The sequence below is a fragment of the Amblyraja radiata genome, unplaced genomic scaffold (genome assembly GCF_010909765.2).
Source record: "Amblyraja radiata isolate CabotCenter1 unplaced genomic scaffold, sAmbRad1.1.pri scaffold_417_ctg1, whole genome shotgun sequence".
NCBI lineage: Eukaryota > Metazoa > Chordata > Chondrichthyes > Rajiformes > Rajidae > Amblyraja > Amblyraja radiata.
The window spans coordinates 81,872-101,376 of record NW_022630526.1 but is presented as its reverse complement, the minus strand read 5'-3'; the positions used below and the strand labels follow the sequence as shown (position 1 = coordinate 101,376).

At 51.8% G+C, this 19,505-nt stretch overlaps 1 protein-coding gene across 1 annotated transcript; it reads right to left on the bottom strand.

Annotated features, from left to right (window-relative positions):
• Positions 1-6: 6 nt before the first annotated feature.
• Positions 7-14,825, bottom strand: LOC116969926 (myosin-1-like). The gene is made up of 3 exons (XM_033016686.1): positions 14,811-14,825; positions 5,533-5,697; positions 7-561 (listed from the first exon to the last, which is right to left on the bottom strand). The coding sequence occupies exons 1-3, from the start codon at positions 14,823-14,825 to the stop codon at positions 40-42; spliced, it is 702 nt and encodes a 233-aa protein (XP_032872577.1). The 3' UTR covers positions 7-39.
• Between the last annotated feature and the right edge of the window lie 4,680 nt (positions 14,826-19,505).

The window sequence follows — 19,505 nt, the reverse complement described above, 5'->3', positions numbered from 1 at the left end:
AGGAGAAGGGGCGCTCGCCGGTGTGGCCGCGCTGGTGGGTCAGCAGGTTGGAGGAGTAGATGAAGCCCTTGCCGCACTGGGCGCAGACGAAGGGGCGCTCGCGGGTTGTGACTGCGCCTGTGGATGGCCAGCTCCGACGGGTAGTTGAAGGCCCGCCCGCAGTCGCCGCACTTGTACGGCCGTTCGCCGCTCGGCCGGCAGCGGTGGCGCGCCAGGTTGGAGGGAGCCGGAAGCCCAGGCCGCAGCCCGGGCAGGAAAGGGCTTGTCGCTGCCGCCGCCGTCCACCGCTGCCGGCGGGCGGGGAGGGGGGGCCGTGGCTCGGGGAGGGCGGGCTCCCCCCTCCCCTTCCTCCCCCACCTTCACCGTCATCACCTCGCCATCTGCCACCTCCACCGTGCCGACTGACACCTCCTCGACCGCCACCTCCACTGCACCGACCACCACCTCGCTGGTCGTCACCTCCGGCGCGCTCACCTCCACTGCACCGACCGCCACCTCACTGGCCGCCGTTACCTCCAGCGTGCCGACCGCCTCCTCTTGCTCCATCCCAATTTGCCAAACCTGCGGACAGGAAGCACAGGTTAACAACACTCGACATCCACCACAGGCCCAGCGCCCGTCACACACTCAGGACGGGTTAACTAACCCAGCATAGAACGATGCATAGACACAGAGTGCTGGAGTAACTCAGCAGGTCGGGCAGCATCACTGGAGAGAAGGCATGTGTGACAATACACAATAGACAATAGGTGCAGGAGGAGGCCATTCAGCCAAGCACCGCCATTCTTGGTTCCTTGGTCCTCCAAAATATTCCAAATGGAATTTAAACTGGAAGTGGTGAAGGGAGGGCTTAAGCCAGAAAGGATTATTGGGAAGAAAGAGCTACTTTAAATTCAGTTGCATCTGGTTGGGTAACTATAGTTGGGTGGAGATTATTCCATGCTTTAATTGTGCGGGGGAAGAACGAATTGCTGTACACATCTGTCTTTGTAGCTGGGATCACAAATTGGATCGAATGCCCTCGTCTGCTCCTAATTGGTTTGGGTTTGGTGTAGGTCCTGTAATCTATGTCGAGCTGACCATTTAACATTTTGTAAAAACAGGTCAAACGGTGAGCTTCACGTCTGTCTTGGTGAGGGTTCCTTCCACCCCAGAGAATTCAGAAGTTTGCTATCTAGCTCTCTCTTGAAAGCATCCAGAGAACTGGCCTCCACCGCCCTCTGAGGCAGAGAATTCCACAGACTCACAACTCTCTGGTTGAAAAGTGTTTCCTCGTCTCCGTTCTAAATGGCCGACCCCTTATTCTTAAACTGTGGCCCCTAGTTCTCGACTCCATCAACATTGGGAACATTTCCTGCCTCTAGCATGTCCAATCCCTTAATAATCTAATATATGTTTCAATAAGATGCTGGAAAAATCGAAGGTAGACAAAAATGCTGGGGAAACTCAGCAGGTGAGGCAGCATCTATGGAGCAAAGGTAACGTGACGTAATAGGTGACGTTTCGGGTCGAGACTGATAGATGCTGCCTCACCCGCTGAGTTTCTCCAGCATTTTTGTCCACCTTTATATTTCGCTTGGGTAGTTTATACACCAGCGGTATGAACATTGACTTCTCTAACTCAGATAGCCCTTGCTTTCTCTCTCCATCCCCTCCCCCTTCCCAGTTCTCCCACGAGTCTTACTGTCTTTGTCCCACCCCCTCCCGATATCAGTCTGAAGGGTCTCGACCCAAAAGGTCACCGATTCCTTCTCTCCAGAGATGCTGCCTCAGCCACTCCACCACATTCTATCATGGGTAAACCTATGCTGAGTGTTTGAAGGCACTGGGCCTGCACGTGGGTGTTGCTATTGAGGGAGTGCAGATTAGATTTACAAAGTTAATTCCCGGGATGGCGGGACTGTCATGTGCTGAGAGAATGGAGCAGCATCTCGGGAGGGGTGGGACATTGAAACCTTCACATGGTTCACCCTGTTTCCAGTAATGCAACCAACCCGACGTGCACAAACAAATAGATGCCGTTTTTCATGCCACTTAATAATAATAATAATAATAATACATTTTATTTATGGGCGCCTTTCAAGAGTCTCAAGGACACCTTACAAAATTTTAGCAGGTAGAGGAAAAACATGTAAGGGGAATGAAATAAATAGTAGAGACATGACTAGTACACAAAGTAAAGACAGAATTCAATACAAAACACAATATGAGGCAATTAATGCACAGATGAAAAGGGAGGGGGACGTGGGGCTAAGGATAGGCAGAGGTGAAGAGATGGGTCTTGAGGCGGGACTGGAAGATGGTGAGGGACACAGAATTGCGGATCAGTTGGGGGAGGGAGTTCCAGAGCCTGGGAGCTGCCCTGGAGAAGGCTCTGTCCCCAAAACTGCGGAGGTTGGACTTGTGGATGGAGAGGTGACCGGCTGATGTGGATCTGAGGGACCGTGAGGGTTGGTAGGGGGAGAGGAGGTCAGTGAGATATGGGGGGGGGCCAGATGGTGGAGGGCTTTGTAGGCGAGGATCAGGATTTTGTAGGTGATCCGGTGGGAGATGGGAAGCCAGTGAAGTTGTTTGAGGACTGGAGTGATGTGATGCCAGGATTTGGTGTGGGTGATGAGTCGGGTGGCTGCGTTCTGGACCAGTTGGAGTCGGTTGATGTAGGTGGAGCTGATGCCAAGGAGAAGTGAGTTGCAATAGTCCAGTCGGGAGGAGATGAAGGCATGAATGAGTCTTTCAGCAGCGGGAGGTGTGAGAGAGGGTCTGAGTTTGGCGATGAGTTCGGCCACTTGACCTACAACTCTAAGCTGTGCACGCCATACGCAAGAAGAAGTATCTCTGGAGAACACATATAGGTGACGTTTCGGGTCAGAGCCCGGTCTTCAGACTGAAAGATTATTTCCATGTTGTGTCTTTCAATTGAATCATTCAACAACAGGCCCGAAATACCAAAGATGGTTCAGCAACATCAGTGGAGAACATGGATACCTGACCTTTTGGGTCAGTACCCTTCCTCAGACTGACCCAAAAGACCTCAGCCTGACCCGAAACGTCGCCTATCCAAGCTCTCCAGAGCAGCTATAGGCAATAGACAACAGGTGCAGGAGTAGGCCACTCGGTCCTTCGAGTCAGCATCGCCATTCACTGTGATCATGGCTGATCATCCCCAATCAGTACCCCGTTCCTGCCTTCTCCCCATATCCCCTGACTCCGCTATCTTTAAGAGCCCTATCTAGCTCTCTCTTGAAAGTCTCCAGAGAACTGGCCTCTGAGACAGAGAATTCCACAGACTCACAGCGCCAGACTATGGGCTCTGTCAGTAAGGAGTTTGTAAGTTCTCCCCATGACCCGCGTGGGTTTTCTCCAGGAAGCTCTGGTTTTCTCCCACGCTCCAAAGACATACAGGTTTGTAGGTTAATTTACATGGCAAAAATGTAAATTGTCCCTAGTGTGTGTAAGATAGTCACAAAATGTTGGAGTAACTCAACGGGACAGGTAGCATCTCTGGAGATAAAAAATTCCTTCTCTCCAGAGATGCTGCTTGTCCTGCTGAGTTACTCCAACATTTTGTGTCTATCTTAAATATAAAGCAGCATCTGCAGATCTTTCCTACACGTGTGGGATAGTGTTTGTGTATCGGGTTTGCTGGTCGGTGTGGACACAGTGGGCCGAAGGGTCTGTTTCTACACTGTAAACTAAACGAAAGATACTGCCTGATCCACTGAGTAACTAAATCGTTTTGTGTCTACTTTGGTATAAACCAGCAGCTGCAATGTTTTTGTTTCTACAAGTCACCCTATCCATGTTCTCCACAGATGCTGCCTGACCCGCTGAGTTACTCCAGCAGTCTGTGAAACGTCACCTATCCATGTTCTCCACAGATGCTGCCTGACCCGCTGAGTTACTCCAGCACTCTGTGAAACGTCACCTATCCATGTTCTCCACAGATGCTGCCTGACCCGCTGAGTTACTCCAGCACTCTGTGAAACGTCACCTATCCATGTTCTCCACACAGATGCTGCCTGGCCCGCTGAGTTACTCCAGCACCCTGTGAAACATCACCTATCCATGTTCTCCACACAGATGCTGCCTGACCCGCTGAGTTACTCCAGCAGTCTGTGAAACGTCACCTATCCATGTTCTCCACAGATGCTGCCTGACCCGCTGAGTTACTCCAGCACTCTGTGAAACGTCACCTATCCATGTTCTCCACAGATGCTGCCTGACCCGCTGAGTTACTCCAGCACTCTGTGAAACGTCACCTATCCATGTTCTCCACAGATGCTGCCTGGCCCGCTGAGTTACTCCGTATTTTTGTTTACCTTTGTGTTCTTTTCCGATCATTCCGATCTTATAGAAACGTATAAAATTCTTCAGGGATTGACTGGCTAGATGCAAGTAAAATGTTCCCGATGTTGGGGGAGTCCAGAACCAGGGGTCACACTTTAGGAATAAGGGGTCGGCCATTTAGGACTGAGATGAGGAAATACTTTTCCACCCAGAGAGTTGTGAGTCTGTGGGATTTTCTGCCACAGAAGGCAATGGAGGCCAATTCACTGGTTGTTTTCAATAGAGTTAGATTTCGCTCTTAGGGCTAATGGAATCGAGGGATATGGGGAGAAAGCAGGTACGGGATACTGATTGTGGATGCACCCTTCTTCAGCGCTTAGTCTACCTCGGCCTAACGTGATCTCCCGGTTGCCAGACATAGAAGCATAGAAAATAGGTGCAGGGGTAGAGGCCATTCGGCCCTTCGAGCCTGCACTGCGATTCAATATGATCATGGCTGATCATCCAACTCAGTATCATGTACCTGCCTTCTCTCCATACCCCCTGATCCCTTTAGCCACAAGGGCCACATCTAACTCCCTCTTAAATATAGCCAATGAACTGTGGCCTCAACTACCTTCTGTGGCAGAGAATTCCACAGATTCACCACTCTCTTGTGTGTGAAAAAAATTGTTTTCTTCATCTTTGTCCTAAATGATTCCCCCCTTATCCTTAAACTGTGTGTGTGGCCCTTTGTTCTGGACACTTGAACTCCCCCTCCCATTCCCACACTGACCTTTGTTTCCTGGGCAGAGTGAGGCCCAGCGCACATTGGAGGCCCAGCACCTCATATTGAATGGCGAATGGTGCTGGCTCGAAGGGCCGAATGGCCTACTCCTGCACCTATTGTCTATGTTTCTGTGTGTGTAAGCCGGGGAGGGGGTGGGGCAATGGCGCCGGCGCTACCCAGAGCGCACCGCGCGCCAGAAAGCGCTGCATCTGCGGGGGCGCCGGGCCGCGCATGCGCAGGGTGGGAGCGGCGGCGGCGGTGGAGGGGTGTCGGCGCGCGTGCGCAGTGGGCGGCCCCGGGTAACGGGCGGCGGCGGGAGCGGGAGGAGGAGCGGCCTCGGGCAGCGGTGAGTGAGTCTCCTCCCCCCTCCCGTCACCGCCGCGTCCCCTCGCGCCCTGCTCGCCGGAGGAGGGGATGGAGAATGAGAGAGGGGAGGGGGGAGAGGGGAGGGAGGGAGGGAGTGAGGAACAACCTACCCCGGAGCGGCGGCCCAGGCGAGGCTCGTCAATGGCGGCGGCGGCAGCGGCAGCGAGCGGCGGCCTCAGCGCAGAGTCCCGCCCCCCTCCCTCCTCGCCCCCCCCCACGTGACCCGCGCCGCTGACTGACTGACGGGCGCCCGGGCCAATGGCCAGCGGCAACGCCTGGAGGACCGAGCGGCGGGGAGAGCAGTCCTCCAACCAATCGGAGAGCGCCGGAGAAGGATGGGGGGGGCGGGGCAGGATCTTCACCCAATCAGAGAGCGCCGGAGCTGGATGGGGGGGCGGGACGTGTCATCCAACCAATCGTAGCACCTGGAGGACCGAGCTGACGGGAGACTAGTCCTCCAACCAATCAGATGGCGCCGGAGAAGGACTGGGGGGGCGGGACCGGACCTCCAACCAATTAGAGAGCGCCGGAGGAGGACGGGGGCGGGGCAAATCATCCACCCAATCAGAGCACCTGGTCGACCGAGTTGCGGTGAGACTAGTCCTCCAACCAATCAGAGAGCGCCGGAGAAGGACGGGGAGGAGGGGGCGGGATCGGCACTGCAACCAATCAGAGAGCGGCGGAGGGGGGGCGGGGCAAGTCCTCCACCCAATCAGAGCACCTGGAGGACCGAGTTGCGGTGAGACTAGTCCTCCAAGCAATCACAGAGCGCCGGAGAAGGACGGGGGGGCGGGGCACGTCTTCCAACCAATCAGAGCGTTTGGAGGACCTAACGGTGGAGACTGGTCCTCCTAACAATCAGCGTCGGAAGAGGAAAGAAGAGCGGGGCTATCGTGATCCCCGCCCCCCTGGGCTGTGAGTGACAGCAGAGAGGGAGCTGCCCATCAGTCCAAGTCTAGTCAAGAGAGTCCAGATAGGACAATGAAATTCTTGCTTTGCTGCAACACAACAGGATATTGTAGACATGAATACAGAACAGATCAGTGTGTCATAGAAACATAGAAACATAGAAATTAGGTGCAGGAGTAGGCCATTCGGCCCTTCGAGCCTGCACCGCCATTCAATATGATCATGGCTGATCATCCAACTCAGTATCCCGTACCTGCCTTCTCTCCATACCCTCTGATCCCCTTAGCCACAAGGGCCACATCTAACTCCCTCTTAAATATAGCCAATGAACTGGCCTCGACTACCCTCTGTGGCAGGGAGCTCCAGAGATTCACCACTCTCTGTGTGAAAAAAGTTCTTCTCATCTCGGTTTTAAAGGATTTCCCCCTTATCCTTAAGCTGTGACCCCTTGTCCTGGACTTCCCCAACATCGGGAGCAATCTTCCTGCATCTAGCCTGTCCAACCCCTTAAGAATTTTGTAAGTTTCTATAAGATCCCCTCTCAATCTCCTAAATTCTAGAGAGTATAAACCAAGTCTATCCAGTCTTTCTTCATAAGACAGTCCTGACATCCCAGGAATCAGTCTAGTGAACCTTCTCTGCACTCCCTCTATGGCAATAATGTCCTTCCTCAGATTTGGAGACCAAAACTGTACGCAATACTCCAGGTGTGGTCTCACTAAGACCCTGTACAACTGCAGTAGAACCTCCCTGCTCCTATACTCAAATCCTTTTGCTATGAAAGCTAACATACCATTCGCTTTCTTCACTGCCTGCTGCACCTGCATGCCCACTTTCAATGACTGGTGTACCATGACACCCAGGTCTCGCTGCATCTCCCCTTTTCCTAGTCGGCCACCATATACCATAGACCATATATATTGAATGCTTGTATTCACTGGAGTTTAGAAGGATGAGAGGAGATCTTATAGAAACATATAAAATTATAAAAGGACTGGACAAGCGAGATGCAGGAAAAATGTTCCCAATGTTGGGCGAATCCAGAACCAGGGGCCACAGTCTTAGAATAAAGGGGAGGTTATTTGCGACTGAGGTGAGAAAAAACTTTTTCACCCAGAGAGTTGTGAATTTATGGAATTCCCTGCCACAGAGGGCAGTGGAGGCCAAGTCACTGGATTGATTTAAGAGAGATTAGATATAGCTCTAGGGGCTAGTGGAGTCAAGGGATATGGGGAGAAGGCAGGCATGGGTTATTGATAGGGGACGATCAGCCATGATCACAATGAATGGCGGTGCTGGCTCGAAGGGCCGAATGGTCTCCTCCTGCACCTATTTTCTATGTTTCTATACACATAAATAAACAGATAAAGTGCAATAGGCTGTTATAGTTCAGAGTTTGTTTGAAGTTGTGTTTAGTAGCCTGATGGCTGTGGGGAAGTAGATATTCCTGAACCCGGATGTTGCAGTCTTGAGGCTCTTGTACCTTCTACCTGATGGCAGCGGAGAGATGAGTGTGTGGCCAGGATGGTGTGGGTCCTTGATGATACTGCCAGCCTTTTTGAGGCAGCGACTGCGATAGATCCCCTCGATGGAATGGGAGGTCAGAGCCGATGATGGACTGGGCAGTTGTCACAACCTTTTGTAATCATCAAGTATGCAGATGATACAACGGTGATTGGCCTCATCAGCAACAACGATGAGTCGGCCTACAGGGAGGAGGTCCAGCACTTAGCAGCATGGTGCGCTGACAACAACCTGGCCCTTAACTCCAAGAAGACCAAGGAGCTCATTGTAGACTTCAGGAAGTCCAGGGGCGGCACGCACACCCCCATCCACATTAACGGGACGGAGGTGGAACGTGTTTCTAGCTTCAGGTTCCTGGGAGTCAACATCTCCGATGACCTCTCTTGGACCCACAATACCTCAACTCTGATCAAGAAGGCTCACCAGCGTCTCTTCTTCCTGAGGAGACTGAAGAAGGTCCATCTGTCTCCTCAGATCCTGGTGAACTTCTACCGCTGCACCATCGAGAGCATCCTTACCAACTGCATCACAGTATGGTATGGCAACTGCTCTGTCTCCGACCGGAAGGCATTGCAGAGGGTGGTGAAAATTGCCCAACGCATCACCGGTTCCTCGCTCCCCTCCATTGAGTCTGTCCAAAGCAAGCGTTATCTGCGGAGGGCGCTCAGCATCGCCAAGGACTGCTCTCACCCCAACCATGGACTGTTTACCCTCCTACCATCCGGGAGGCGCTACAGGTCTCTCCGTTGCCGAACCAGCAGGTCCAGGAACAGCTTCTTCCCGGCGGCTGTCACTCTACTCAACAACGTACCTCGGTGACTGCCAATCACCCCCCCACCCCCGGACACTTATTATCACTTATTATTATTTATTTAAATCATTTGCTATGTCGCTCTTCCAGGGAGATGCTAAATGCATTTCGTTGTCTCTGTACTGTACACTGACAATGACAATTAAAATTGAATCTGAATCTGAATCTGAATCTGAATCTTTTCCTCTCCAGGACGCTCAAGTTGCTGAACCAAGCCACGATGCAACTTACCATCGTGGGGCTAGCCGACATCGGAGCGTGGGGAGCGGTGGTGACTCGCTGCTGCGGCCCGACCACGGAGCTCGGAGGCTCCAGCTGCAGCCGCAGGTCAGGTGGACTGTCGGGGCGTCGGGAGCTCGCGGGTGGAGAGACTGCTTTCGCAACGAAACTTCTCCAGCCCGTGTCGCGGGGTTGGAACGACCCGGAGCGGGGCCGTACATCGCCCGGCGCGGCTTCATGGCCGTGGGACATTCCAGCGCCCGCCGGGGGCTCCAACTTTGTGACATTTAGACCGGGAGCGGGGCCGTACATCGTCGTGACCGTGGGACTTATCATCGCCCGCCTGGGGCTTGGATATCGGGAGAGAAATGGAGAACGGGGGAGAGAAAAGACTTTGCCTTCCATCACAGTGGGTTCACTGTGATGGATGTTTTTGTAAATTGAATTGTGTGTATGTCTAGGAAATTGTCTTTGTTTGTATGGCTGTGGAAACGGAGTTTCGTTTGAGCCTCACTGAGGTTCAAATGACATGTAATAAATATTGATTGATATTGAGTCCTCCTTGACATATCGACTCTCCGTAATCTTCCCAGGAAGTATAGGCGCTGATGTGCTTTCTTTATAATTGCATCAGTGTACTTGGACCAGGAGAGATCTTCGGAAATATGCACACCCAGGAATTTGAAGTTCTTGACCCACTCCACCATCGACCCGTTGATATAAATGGGACTGTGGGTCCCTATCCTGCCATGCTATCTCCCTTCAAATTACTTTCTCTCACATGCTCCCCGGCAAAATTGACAGTACCCCGTTTCTGCTTTTTCCCCATATCCCTTGATTCCGTTAGCCCCAAGAGCTAAATCTAACTCTCTTGAAAACATCCAGTGAATTGGCCTCCACTGCCTTCTGTGGCAGAGAATTCCAGATTCACAACTCTCTGGGTGAAAATGTTTTTCCTTATCTCAGTCCTAAATGGCTCACCCCTCATTCTTAAAGTGTGATCCCTGGTTCTGGAGTCCCCTAACATCGGGAACATTTTTCTTTCTTCTAGCCTGTCCAATCCCTGAAGAATTTTATATGTTTCTATTAGATCGGAACGAAACACAAAGGACTGCAGGTGCTGGTTGACAAAAGAAAATAAATAAAGTGCTGGAGTAACTCAGCGGGTCAGGCAGCATCTGTGGAGAACGTGGATAGGTAACGTTTCACAGAATGCTGGAGTAACTCAGCGGGTCAGGCGGCATTATAGGAAAGATATTGTCAAGCTTGAAAGGGTTGAGAGAAGATTTACGAGGATGTTGCCAGGACTAGAGGGTGTGAGCTACAGGGAAAGGTTGAGTAGGCTGGGTCTCTATTCCATGGAGCGCAGGAGGATGAGGGGAGATCTTATAGTGGTGTATAAAATCATGAGGGGAGTAGATCGGGTAGATGCATAATCTGTTACCCAGAGTAGGGGAATCGAGGACCAGAGGACATGGGTTCAAGGTGAAGGGGAAAAGATTTAATAGGAATCTGTGGGGTAACTTTTTCACGCAGCGGGTGGTGGGTGTATGGAACGATCTGCCGGAGGAGGTAGTTGAGGCTGGGACTATCCCATCGTTTAAGAAACAGTTAGACAGGTACATGGATAGGACAGGTTTGGAGGGATATGGACCAAGCTCAGGCAGGTGGGACTAGGGTAGCAGAGACATTGTTGGCCAGTGTGGGCAAGTTGAGCTGAAGGGCCTGTTTCCACACCGGTTGAAACCAGCATCTGCAGTTCCTTCCTACACTTGTAGGCTTTAGAGATATCGCGAGAAACAGTCACTTTGGCCCTCCGAGTCCACGCCGACCTGGGTGACAGTGAAAGGCCAGGATAGAGTGGATGTGGAGAGGATGTCTCCACTAGTGGGAGAGTCTAGGACCAGAGGGCGCAGCCTCAGAATTAAAGGACGTTCCTTTAGAAAGGAGATGGGAAGGGATTTCTTCTGTCAGAGGGTAGTGAATCTGTGGGATTCATTGCCTATTTTTAAGGTGGAGATTGACAGATTCTCGACTGGTACGGACGGGTGTAAGGGGTTCTGGGGAGAAGGCAGGAGAATGGGGGTTGAGGTAAATGAGTAGACTTGATGGGCCGAATGGCCTAACTGTTCGAGCCAGCACCGCCATTCACTGTGATCATCCACAATCAGTACCCCGTGCCTGCCTTCTCCCCATATCCCCTGACTCCGCTATCTTTATGAGCCATATTTAGCTCTCTCTTGAAAGTATCCAGAGAACCGGCCTCCACCGCCCTCTGAGGCAGAGAATTCCACAGACTCACAACTGTCTGTGTGAAAAAAGTGTTTCCTCGTCTCCGTTTTAAATGGCTTACCCCTTATTCTTAAACTGTGGCCCTTGGTTCTGGACTCCCCCAACATCGGGAACTTGTTTCCTGCATCTAGTGTGTCTAATCCCTTAATATGTTTCAATAAGAATCCCCCTCATCCTTCTAAATTCCAGTGTATACAAGCCCAGTCGCTCCATTCTTTCAACATATGTCAGTCCCGCCATCCCGGGAATTAACCTGGTGAACCTACCTACGCTGCACTCTCTCAATAGCAAGAATGTCCTTCCTCAAATTAGGGGACCAAAACTGCACACAATACTCCAGGTGTGGTCTCACTAGGGCCCTGTACAACTGCAGAAGGACCTCTTTACTCAACTCCTCTTGTTATGAAGTCCAACATATCATTAGCATCCTATTAAATCTTTCCCCACCCCTCTCCTTAAACCCGTGTCCTCTGGTCCTCGATTCCCCTACTCTGGACAAGAGGGCGGTGGAGGCCGGTTCTCTGGATACTTTCAAGAGAGAGCTAGATAGGGCTCTTAAAGATAGCGGAGTCAGGGGATATGGGGAGAAGGCAGGAACGGGGTACTGATTGTGGATGATCAGCCATGATCACAGTGAATGGTGGTGCTGGTTCGAAGGGCCGAATGGCCTACTCTTGCGCCTATTGTCTACTGACCAATCCCACTCCTCTGTGCAACTGCATCCACTGATTGGAGAAGATGGAGGCTCCGTCCTGTGGGCTGACTGAGAGGATGAGGACTCCCTTGTACAAAGCCAGTCACCCAGCACAGAAACAGGCCCTTCGGCCCAACCTGCCCACCCGACCAACAATACCCCATCTACACTAATCCCACCTGCCTGTGTTTGGCCCATATCCCTCCAAACCCGTCCTATCCATGTACTTGTGCAACTGTTTCTTAAACGATGGGATAGTCCCAGCCTCACCTACCTCCTCCGGCAGCTCGTTTCATACACCCAAACTACTGTGTGGAAACGTTACCCCTCAGATTCCAATTAAATCTTTTCACCTCCACTTTGAGCCTGTGTCCTCTGGTCCTCTACTCTGGGCAAGAGACTCTGTGCGTCTACCCGATCTATTCCTCTCATGATTTTGTACACCTCTATAAGATCACCCCTCATCCTCCTGCGCTCCATGGAATAGAGACCCAGCCTACTCAACCTCTCCCTGTAGCTCACACCCTCTAGTCCTGGCAACATCCTCGATGTTTGTGTTAAATCTGATTGTGTATTGTGTGTTCTTTTCGAGTGTATCGCTGCTGGCAAATTCATTTCACTGCACCTTCGGGTGGATGTGACAAATAAAATTGACTTGGACATCCTTGTATATCTTCTCTGCGCCTGTTCCAGCTTGACATCTCCCCTATAACACAGGGCCCAGAACTGAGCACAATGTACCGCACGTCATGATGGCAGAAAGTTGAACCCGTCTACAGCTTCACGATGGGAGAACGCCGTCCCCAACTCCGCCCGGAGGTGCTGGCCCTTCGGCCCGTCCAGCCCCCTGCTGTCCACCAGCACCCACCCCGGCTTACTCTCCCCTGGATACCGCCCTCAGTAGACAGGCCCTTCGGCCCGCCCAGCCCAACTCCACTCCGTCAGCCTGAACATACCCGATCTCCCGGTTGCCAAAGGGGTGGAGATGGGAAGATGTGGCCAGTGGTGGGATCCTGTTGGAGGTGGCGAACATGTCGGAGGATTATATGCTGTATGTGGGGAGGGAGGTGAAGACAAGGAACCCTTGTTACGGGGGGAGAGAGCGCGGAGCTGCGGGATATCGAGGAGACCCTGGTGAGAGCCTCATCTATAATGAAAGAGGGGAACCCCCATTCCTGAAATCATATTCGTCACCTCCAACGGGATCCCACCACTGGCCACATCTTCCTATCTCCACCCCATTCTGCTTATCGCAGTTTCCTCTGAAACCCCCTGGTCAACTCGTCCCTTCCCACCCAAACCACCCCCTCCCCGGGTACTTCCCCCTGCAACCGCAGGAGATGCAACACCTGTCCCTTTACCTCCCCCCTCGACTCCATCCAAGGACCCCGACAGTCTTTCCAGGTGAGGCAGAGGTTCACCTGCACCTCCTCCAACCTCATCTACTGCATCCGCTGGTCCAGGTGTCAACTTCTCTACATCGGTGAGACCAAGCGCAGGCTTGGCGATCGCTTCGCCCAACACCTCCGCTCGGTCCAACCTGATCTCCCGGTGGCCCAGCACTTCAACTCCCCCTCCCATTCCCAACCTGACCTTTCTGTCCTGGGCCTCCTCCATGGCCAGAGTGAGGCCCAGCGCAAATTGGAGGAACAGCTCCTCATATTTCACTCGGGTAGTTTACACCCCAGCGGTATGAACATTGACTTCTCTAACTCAGATAGCCCTTGCTTTCCTTCTCTCTCCATCCCCTCCCCCTTCCCAGTTCTCCCACTAGTCTCACTGTCTCCGACTACATTCTATCTGTCCCATCCCCTCCCCCCGACATCAGTCTGAAGGATCTCGACCCAAATCGTCACCCATTCCTTCTCCCCAGAGATGCTGCCTGACACGCTGAGTTACTCCAGCACTTTGTGTCTATCCAACTTGCCCTGCCCGGAGACAGACCCTTCGGCCCCTCTCGTCCGTGCTATCCCGGGCTTTCTCCAACACAGCCTTGTACTGTTCTGCATTGGATATTGCATTTATTGCGTTTGTCATCACCGTATGTACACTGTTTGCTCTGGCGGCTGCGTGTAAACGGGAGATTTCATCGCCTCCCGGTCGATGTGCAGAACAACAAACTAATGAAGCACCTGGAACACAGTTCTCCTGGGTTGCTGCAGGTTGAAGCATCAAACTACTACCCTGTTGAGCCCCGTCAGTCAGTCCCACAGCCCAGAAACACACAGCCATGCCCATCGAAGCAAGTCCCACAGGCCCGCATCTGGCCCCTCACCCTCTCTGCCTTCCCCACCCATGCCTTTAGAAAGGAGATGAGGAGGAATTTCTTTAGCCAGAGGATAGTGAATCTGTGGAATTCATTGCCACAGACGGTGGTGGAGGCCAAGTCACCAGGTATTGTTAGTATTTGCCGACCAGTGATCACCCCGTATACTAGCTCCTTCCTACACACACTAGGGGCAATTTTACAGAAGCCAATTAACCTACAAACCTGTACGTCTTTGGAGTGCGGGAGGAAACCAGAGTACCCGGAGAAAACCCACGCAGGTCACGGGGAGAACACAGAAAACTTTGTACAGACAGCACCCGTAGTCAGGATGGAACCCGGGTCTCTGGCGCTGTGAGGCAGCAACTCTACCGCTGCACCACCGTGCCACGCCTTTTAAAGCGGAGACTTGACAGGTTCTTGATTAGTTTGGGTGCCGGGGGTTATGGGGAGAAGGCAGGAGAATGGGGTTGAGAGGGAAGGATAGTCATGATTGAATGGTGGAGCTGTCTCGATGGGCCGAATGGCCTAATTCTGCTGCTATGACGTCTGTACCTGATTGCGATTGTATCTGCCTCCCTGCACCTCCTCTGGCAGCTCGTTCCACATGCCCGCCACCCTCTGGGTGTAAAGGTTGCCCCCCCAGGTTCCTATTAAATCTTTGGCCCCTCACCTTGGGGGTTGGCATGCTGGCAGAGCGGTAGAGCACCTGCCTCACGGCTCCAGAGACCCCTGGTTCGATCCTGGCCTTCAGCGCACACTGTGTGGAGTTTGCACGTTTACGCTGTGATCGCGTGGGTTTCCTGCGGGTGCTCCAGTTTGTATGCAGGTACAGCAGGCAGTGAAGATAGCCAATGGCATGTTGACCTTCATAACAAGAGTTGAGTATAGGAGCAAAGAGGTCCTCCTGCAGTTGTACAGGGCCCTAGTGAGACCACACCTGGAGTATTGTGTGCAGTTTTGGTCTCCAAATTTGAGGAAGGACATTCTTGCTATTGAGGGAGTGCAGCGTAGGTTCACCAGGTTAATTCCCGGGATGGCGGGATTGTCATATGCTGAGAGAATGGAGCAGCTGGGCTTGTATACTCTGGAGTTTAGAAGGACGAGAGAGGATCTTATTGAAACATGTAAGATTATTAAGGCTTTGGACACACTAGAGGCAGGAAACATGTTCCCGATGTTGGGGGAGTCCAGAACCAGGGGCCACAGTTTAAGAATAAGAGGTCGGCCATTTAGGACTGAGATAGGGAAAACCGTTTTCACCCAGAGTGGTGAGTCTGTGGGATTCTCTGCCTCAGAGGGCGGTGGAGGCCGGTTCTCTGGATGCTTTCATGAGGGAGCTAGATAGGGCTCTTAAAGATAGCGGAGTCAGGGGATATGGGGAGAAGGCAGGAACGGGTTACTGAATGTGGATGATCAGCCATGATCACAGTGAATGGCGGTGCTGGCTGGAAGGGCCGAATGGCCTCCTCCTGCACCTATCGTCTATTGTCTTCACCCCACGTCCTGATTTGTAGGCCCTCCTGTGACAGCTCCTTGTCCTCTGGTCCTCCATTCCCCTACTCTGGAGGGTGCATCTACCTGATCTATTCCACTTATGATTTTATACACCTCTATAAGATCACCTCTCATCCTCCTGCACGCCAAGGAATATAGTCCGAGCCTGCCCCAACCTCTCCCTGCAGCTCAGGCACTCGAGTCATAAGGTCATAAGGGATGGGGCAGAATTAGGCCATTCGGCCCATCGAGTCCACTCCACCATTCAATCACGGCTGATCTATCTCTCCCTCCTAGCCCCATTCTCCTGCCGTCTCCCCATAACCCCTGACACCCGTACTAATCAACAATCTAGCTGCCACTGCCTAAAATATATCCACTGACTTGTGGCCTCCACCGCCGTCTGTGGCAACGAATCCCACAGATTCACCACCTTCTGGCTAAAGAAATCCCTCCTCATCTCCTTCCGAAAGGAACGCCCTTTAATTCTGAGGCTGCGACCTCTGGTCCTAGACTCTCCCACTAGTGGAAACATCCTCTCCACATCCACTCTATCCAGGCCTTTCACTGTTCTGTAACGTTTCAATGAGATTCCCCTCTCGTTGTTCTAAACTCCAGCGAGTACAGGCCCAGCGCCGACAGACGCTCGTCGTACGTTAACCCACTCATTCCTGGGATCGTTCTTGTAAAAACCTCCTCATGACCGGGTCCTTGGAACCTCCTCGTAAATCTTCTCTGCGCCCTTTCCAGCACCGACGGCGTGCTTTCTGAAGCAGGGTGACGAAAGCCGAACACAGTGAGCTGCGGAGTCCAGAGGTCAGGATCGGTCTTGGTGGGGGGGGGGGGGGGGGAGGGGCAGCGGCCCCACGGCTCAGTCATCGCTGAAGGGCCTCGACCCCGAAACGTAAAGCCGCCCCTTCTCTCCAGAGATGCTGCACGTCCCGCTGAGTTACTCCAGCGCTTTGCGACTTTCACCAGCGTCTGCAGTTCCCGCCCACACACACGTTCGGTCCTGGCCCTTCCAGGAGCACGGGTGGAGGGGGTTGTGGTCCTGGCAGCAGCGGGCCTGATGGGCGAACGGTCCGCACTCCCTCCCGCGCCGTGTCTCGGCCTCTCGACGATCCCTCTTCCCCTCAGCACCCGGGAATACCACGGGATCGACCGCTCGGCTCTGGAACGCCGGGACTCCTGGCGGAAGGAGATAAAAAACATGAGAGGCGGAGATGGGGTAGACAGTCAGAAGGATGGCGGGGCTATCATATGTTGAAAGAGTAGACAACAGGTGCAGGAGGAGGCCATTCGGCCCTTCGAACCAGCACTGCCATTCAACGTGATCACGGCTGATCATCCCCAATTAGTACCCCGTTCCTGCCTTCTCCCCATATCATATAAACATATAACAATTACAGCATGGAAACAGGCCATCTCGGCCCTTCTAGTCCGTTCCGAACACTTATTCTCCCCTAGTCCCATCAACCTGCACTCAGACCATAACCCTCCATTTCTTTCCCGTCCATATACCTATCCAATTTATTTTTAAATGATAAAATCGAACCTGCCTCCACCACTTCCACTGGAAGCTCATTCCACACCGCTACCACTCTCTGAGTAAAGAAGTTCCCCCTCATGTTACCCCTAAACTTCTGTCCCTTAATTCTCAAGTCATGTCCTCTTGTTTGAATATTCCCTACTCTCAATGGGAAAAGCTTATCCACGTCAACTCTGTCTATCCTTCTCATCATTTTAAAGACCTCTATCAAGTCCCCCCTTAACCTTCTGCGCTCCAAAGAATAAAGACCTAACTTGTTCAACCTTTCTCTGTAACTTAGTTGATGAAACCCAGGCAACATTCTAGTAAATCTCCTCTGTACTCTCTCTATTTTGTTGACATCTTTCCTATAATTTGGCGAACAAAATTGTACACCATACTCCTTGTACAATTTTAACATTACATCCCAATTTCTATACTCAATGCTTTGATTTATAAAGGCCAGCACGCCAGAAGCTTTCTTTACCACCTTATCTACATGAGATTCCACCTTCAGGGAACTATGCAGTTATTCCCAGATCCCTCTGTTCAACTGCATTCCTCAATTCGCTACCATTTACCACGTACGTCCTATTTCGATATCCCCTGACTCCGCCATCTTTAAGAGCCCTATCTAGCTCTCTCTTGAAAGTATCCAGAGAACCTGCCTCCACCGTCCTCTGAGGCAGAGAATTCCACAGACTCACCACTCTCTGAGAGAAAAAGTGTTTCCTCATCTCTGTTCTAAATGGCTTACCCCTTATTCTTAAAATGTGGCCCCTGGTTCTGGACTCCCCCAACACCGGGAACATGTTTCCTGCCTCTAGCGTGTCCAAACCCTTAACAATCTTATATGTTTGAATAAGATCCTCTCATCCTTCTAAACTCCAGAGTGTACAAGCCCAGCCGCTCCATTCTCTCAGCATATGACAGTCCCGCCATCCCGGGAATTAACCTTGTGAACCTACGCTGCACTCCCTCAATAGCAAGAATGAAGCGACTGGGCTTGTATATTCTCTGCCTCGGAGGGCGGTGGAGGCCGATTCTCTGGATTCTTTCAAGAGAGAGTTAAGATAGCGGAGTCAAGGGGATGTGGGGAGAAGGCAGGAACAGGGTACTGATTGTGGATGATCAGCCATGATCACAGTGCTGGCTGGAAGGGCCGAATGGCGGAAAGTGAGGGGGTCAATGATGGAGTCATAATAATAATAACTTTATAATAACTTTATTTATAAAGCACTTTAAACAACCGCAGTTGCCACAAAGTGCTGTACATGAGAACTCATGGACAAAAAGCTATTACAAACCATTAAAAACCGTAAAACGAAGGACTATAAAAAACACACTAAAAATTAAAAGACATTAAAAGCACTAAGAACAGGTGCAATGCCTCAGCCAGTGTCGAAAGCCAGAGAATAAAAATGAGTTTTTAGGGAGGATTTGAAGATGGACAGTGAGGGGGCCTGTCTGATGTGCAGCAGCAAGGTGTTCCAGAGTGCCGGAGCAGCAACAGAAAAGGCTCTATCCCCTCTGAGCTTCCGCTTAGACCTTGGTACTTCAAGGAGCAGCTGATCAGCTGACCTGAGGCACCAGGCAGGAGCATATAGGTGGAGCAGCTCAGAGAGGTAAGGCGGGGCGAGCCCATTCAACGATTTAAAAACAAATAAAAGAATTTTGAAATGAACTCGAAAGTGCACTGGGAGCCAGTGAAGGGAGGCCAAAATTGGCGTAATGTGCTCCCTCTTTCGAGTTCCGGTCAAAAGGCGAGCGGCAGCATTTTGAACCAGCTGGAGACGAGCCAATGAAGCTCGTGCGACTCCAGAGTGGAGTGCTTTACAGTAATCCAGCCTAGATGTAATAAAGGCATGGATTACTGTTTCAAAATGCTCCCGCTCGAGGATGGGCTTCCCCTTTGCCAGCTTCCTTAGGTGAAAGAAGCTGGACTTAACCACCGCGCCTATTTGTTTATCTAGTTTAAAATCACCGTCCATCCTAAAACCCAGGTTTAAAACTGTTGGCTTTACAGACAATGCCAGTGGACCCAAGTCAACAAAGGGAGGTTCACGGCAGCCATTGGGGCCAAACAAAATCACCTCTGTCTTCTCTTCATTAAGTCCCAGAAAGTTTAAGGCCATCCAGGACTTAATGTCCTCAAGACAAGACAGAAGTGATTTTAGAGAATAGTCGTCTTCTTTCCTGAGTGGCATAAATAACTGGCTATCATCTGCGTAAAAGTGAAAGGAGATGCCATGCCTTCTTAAAATTGAGCCCAGAGGAAGTAGGTATAAAGAGAAGAGCAGGGGCCCTAAAATTGAGCCCTGTGGAACCCCATATACCAAGGGA

Excerpts from the sequence above, each read along its gene's own strand:
- LOC116969926 (XM_033016686.1), bottom strand. Across the intron at positions 562-5,532 it reads GCCTGGGCCGCCGCTCCGGG|GTTTGGCAAATTGGGATGGA; the intron begins GTAGGTTGTTCC and ends TCCTGTCCGCAG.